The 4,562-nt window shown below is 70.6% G+C and overlaps 1 protein-coding gene across 1 annotated transcript; it reads right to left on the reverse strand.

Annotated features, from left to right (window-relative positions):
- Positions 1-85: 85 nt before the first annotated feature.
- GALK1 (galactokinase 1) lies at positions 86-4,354 on the reverse strand. Its single transcript, XM_004615662.2, has 8 exons — positions 4,109-4,354; positions 3,144-3,333; positions 2,506-2,625; positions 2,212-2,347; positions 1,935-2,116; positions 517-667; positions 283-445; positions 86-208 (listed from the first exon to the last, which is right to left on the reverse strand). Exons 1-8 carry the CDS (start codon positions 4,271-4,273, stop codon positions 137-139), a joined length of 1,179 nt encoding a protein of 392 aa, XP_004615719.1. The 5' UTR covers positions 4,274-4,354; the 3' UTR covers positions 86-136.
- Between the last annotated feature and the right edge of the window lie 208 nt (positions 4,355-4,562).

A 4,562-nucleotide genomic window follows, 5' to 3' on the forward strand; every position in this document is an offset into this window, starting at 1 on the left:
GCACCCAGCTCGGCCGCCCTGTCCCGGGGGCGGGGGGGGGGGGGGGGGGGGAGGGGACGGCCGGACCCCGGGCCAGGCAGGCAGGTGCTGGTGCAGGCACGCGTTTATTGAGCAGGTGCGGCGCGCGGCGGCGGGCTCAGAGGCTCAGCACCTGGGCCCCGTCGGCCGCCTGCGAGAGGTAGAAGGTGGCGGTGCCGCTGTAGCGCTCCTGCAGGAGAGGGGCAGGGCCTGAGCACAAGGGGTCCCGGGAAACACCCCCCGCCCCTGCCCCCCGAGCCCCACCTGGATGTGCTGCATGGCCCGGGCAGCGGCCGAGGCCTCCAGCAGTGTCACCGTGCAGCCCCCAAAGCCGCCGCCGGTCATGCGGCTGCCGTAGACGCCGGGCACTGCCAGCGCCGCCTCCACCAGCTGGTCCAGCTCCGGGCAGCTCACCTCGTAGTCGTCCCTGCGGGGGCGCAGCGGGGGTCAGCCCGGCACGGGCGCCTGCCGGGGGCTCCGGGGCGGGCAGGGGCTCACCTGAGCGAGTTGTGACTGTCCACCATGAGGCGGCCAAAGGCCCGGTAGTCCCCGCGGCTCAGGGCGGCCGCCCCCTGCGCTGTGCGCCGTATCTCCGCCACCACGTGCCGCGCCCGCCGGAAGCCCTCCTTGCTCACCAGCTCCCGGCCCGCTGCGGAGAGGGGGTGTGAGGCTCCCGGCACCTGTGCCAGCCACGGGGGGCGCCGAGCCGGACCCCAGACCTTGTGCGCATGCGCCCTGTGGGAGCGGGTTCTCCCCCGCTGGGGGCAGTGGGGGCTGGGCGTGCGGACTCGGGGGAGTGGGGGCTGGCAGAGAGTGGTGCACAGGGGGTGCCGGGGACTGAACCCGGGTCGGCCGCGTGCAAGGCCAGCGCCCTCCCCGCTGTGCTACTGCTCCAGAGGGAAGCGTCCGGAGGTCAGGGTGACCCCCAGCACGTCCAGAGGTTCAGGATGGGGGCTGGGGGAGGCGGAGCCTTGGGCAGGTGAGTGCGGAATGTGGACAGGTGAAACCCAGAGAGGTGGGGGAGGGGGGTGAGAGGGGACCAGAGCGGAAGTGGCCCCAACAGAGGGCAGCAGGGAGGGCTCAAGCATTGCCGTGCGGGACCCCAGCCCTCGACAGCGTGGTGGTGGGTGAGCTCTGCTGAGCCAGGGAAGGGTCCCAGATGGAAGCCGGGGGCCGCGGGCTCTGACCTCCGCAGCAGAGGCGACTGCCCCGCCACTGCCCTGCAGGAGAGAGCCAGGCAGGGGAGGCCTGAGCGGGGAGGTGAGTGGTGACTGAGGGGGTAGGCCAGACGGGCAGCAGGTCTGCAGTGCTGAGCCACCGGGGTCCAAGTCTCCGCACAGCCCTGGCGGTGGGGCCCGAACTGAGTTAATATTTACACAACCTTCAAACTGTCAAACAGACAGCTAAGGGCACGCTTGGGGCAGCCTTAGCCCCAGCCCTGCATCTGTCTCCACCCACCCCTTCAGGAGAAAATCCATACAGGGCGGGGCAGGCTCCGCCTAGCCGTGATCCCCACCACCACGTGCCCATTGCAGCCCGGTGGCCCCCCCGCACCGCTAGGGAGACCCCCCCCCAATCATACAGCGCCAGGGAGCAGGGCCGGAGGTGCCTGGCCTCCAGCGGCTTCTGCCAAAGGGTCTTGATCCCCAGCAACAAGGGGGCTGCGGCGGTTGGGGGGGGGAGTCAGGTTGGTGACGGGACTTTGGGGTAGCCAAGCTAAGGTTGGGGAGGGCATGAGAAAAAACCTCAGCCCCCCACCCCGCGCTGCGCTCAGGCCCCCGCGGAAGGACACTCCCGCGCGCGGATTAACATTTCCCACCGGATCTACGTTTCCCAGCCCGACTCCCCCGCCCCCTCGGCGAGCACCAGGCTTGAGAGCACCAGGCTTGCAGCGTGGAGGGGCGCGGCCTTCTCACCCTCCAGCTCCTCCAGCTGCACCTCCCGCAGGCTCTCCTTGCCCAGTGCTCGGGCCACTTCCTCACACTGCCGCCGCCGCACCGGGTACTCGCTGGAGCCCAGGGCGTGGCGGACGTTGGAGTTGGTGATGAGCACCGCCAGCTTGGGGTCCGACAGCGGCACCAGGCTCGTCTCCAGGGACCTGGGAGGGAGTCGGGGGCCAGGCGCGGGTCGGACGGCAGGGCCAGAGGGCCGCGGGCGCGCCAGGCATGGGGCGGGAGGCCCGGGGGCCCAGACCTGCAGTCAATGAGCAGCGCGTGGCCCTTCTGCCCCAGCAGCGCGATCAGCTGGTCCATGACGCCGCACGGCACCCCTGCGAAGGTGTGCTCGGCCCGCTGGCACACCCGTGCGCGCGCGGTGATGGGTCCGGAGTCTGCGGCACAGGGCGAGGTGGAGACATTGGCCTGGGAGGGGGCACCCGGGAAGGGGACACAGGCCAGGAGCCAAGAGACGACCTCCCCCCACCTCCAGGGGGCAGGACTCCCAGGCCACAAGGAGGCCCCAGGCAAGAGGGTGGGGGCCAGGCGGTACCTGGGCACAGCTGCTGCAAGAAGGTGTAGGTGGCCACTTCCAGGGAGGCCGAGCTGGACAGCCCGCCCCCCAGAGGCACGGAGCTGCTCACCACTGCGCTGAAGCCAGGGAGGGGGGCCGCTGCAGGGGAGAGGGGCGAGGGGCGCGGAGAATGGGCTGAGGATGGGCTGCAGGAAGGGCAGCCGGGGGCTATGGCGGAGTTGTGTTTTGTTGGGTTCAGGGGCACCCGCCCCCCCAGCCCCCTGCACGGCTCAGGTCTTACTCCTGGCGGTGCTCGAAGGGCCCTGAGGGGTCATGGGACTGAACCAGAGGCTGCCGCCGTCTGCAGACAAGCGCCTGCCCTCTGTACTCCCTCTCCGGCCCCAAGCAATGTCCCAATGGTCGGAGGTCACCAGCCTCGGGGCCCAGGGGCCCCTGCTCCCTCTTCCTGAGACAGCCTTCCTAGCTCTGAGTGTGGGCTGGAAGTCAACAGGCTGGGGGGGTGTTCTTGTCTCCCCTAATCCCGGCCATCCACTGGCATGGCTGGAACCTCAGTTTGCTGGTGTGTAGAATGGGGAGACTCCACCCCCCAGCCTGCCCGCGCAGCAGACTTGAGGAGCGAGTCGGCTCAGGGGCTGTGGGGTCCCGGGACCCCATACCTGGGTAGTGCTGAATCACACCCTTGACATAGTTGGCCCAGCGGGGAGTCCCAGGCTCCAGGGACCGCTGGCTGGTGGGCAGAGGGAACTGCAGCCTCCGGGGCTGGTCTGCGTCCTCAGAGGTGGTGAGCAGGGAGACCAGGCCGTCGGGGCGGGGGCTGCCCACCAGCACCGTCACCAGCTCCAGGGCCTGGAGGGAGAAAAAGCCCTGTGCAAAATCTAGATCCGGAAGGGGGTGGGGGCCCCAGGCCAGAGCACAAAGGAAATGGGTGTGTCCCAGGCCTCTGGGGCTGGGGCCCTGCCCCCTGGGTCTTCAGGGTCAAGGCCAGTGCCGCCAAAAGGCAGATCAGGTCTGGACTTTGCCCCTAGCTTGGGCAAAGGGGCAGGGGGCAGAAAGGGCTCCCAACAACAGCAGCGGCAGAAAAGCCTTCCCTGGAGCCTTTCGCGCTTGGAGATGGTTTAGGAAGCGGTAGCCAGCCTCCTGCCCAAACACACGGTCGGGTAGCAGACCCCCACCCCCCACCCCCACCCCCCACGCTGTGAGCAGGAAGACCCGCCTCTCCTCCAAGTCTCACCAAGAAACTGCTGTGTGACTTTAAGCAAGTCTCTCACCCTCTCTGGGGCCACAGGCAGAGGCAGAAGGCTAGAGCTAGTTTGCCCAGAGGGGTGGGGGGCTGCGGCCGGAACGTCCCAATCCGCAGGCTACTCAGGGGCCCCCCCGGGTGAGGGGGCTCCCTGGCTGGAGAAGCCCCGCAGCCCCGGGAGGCAGGGTGGGCGCTGGAAGGCGTGGGCACACCCCCTCCCAGTTCACTTTCTCCCTCCCAACGTGGGAAAAGGCCTGTGCCGGGGTCGCGCTCACGTGCTCGTCGCCCGACCTCGGCGGGGGCCGAAGTTCCGCGCGGCCGCCAGCAGCCCTCGCGGGCGCCCCCCGCGCCCCCGGCGCTCTCCGGGGCGGCCCCGCTCACCATGGGCAGCACCAGGCCCTGGTTGTAGTCCGTGTGCTCCCCGATGAGGTTGACGCGGCCGGGCGCCGACACGGCCAGCTCGGGCTCGGCCCCGAACTCCTCCAGGAAAGCCCTCCGGGCCTGGGCCAGCAGCTCCCCGAGCTGGGGCGGTGTCGACGCGGCCATGACGCTCAGCCTGCAGCTGGGTCCGGAACCCCGGCGGCGCGGGATGTTCGGGGCGGGGCCGCATTCCTGCACGCACCGCCCTGGCCCCGCCCCCGTCCCAGGGCCCCGCCCCCGAGGCCCGGCCCCACCCCCGCCGCACAGGCCCCGCCTCTGCTCAGCAGTCCCCGCCCCCGGCGGCCCGGATTCACCTCCCTTCGCTGCAAGACCCCGCCCCTGACGTTCCGGCCCCGCCTCCGCTGCACAGACCCCGCCCCCGGCGGCCCGTACACGCGCTACTGTACAGACCCCG

The sequence above is a fragment of the Sorex araneus genome, chromosome 3 (assembly GCF_027595985.1).
Source record: "Sorex araneus isolate mSorAra2 chromosome 3, mSorAra2.pri, whole genome shotgun sequence".
NCBI classification, from domain to species: Eukaryota; Metazoa; Chordata; class Mammalia; order Eulipotyphla; family Soricidae; genus Sorex; species Sorex araneus.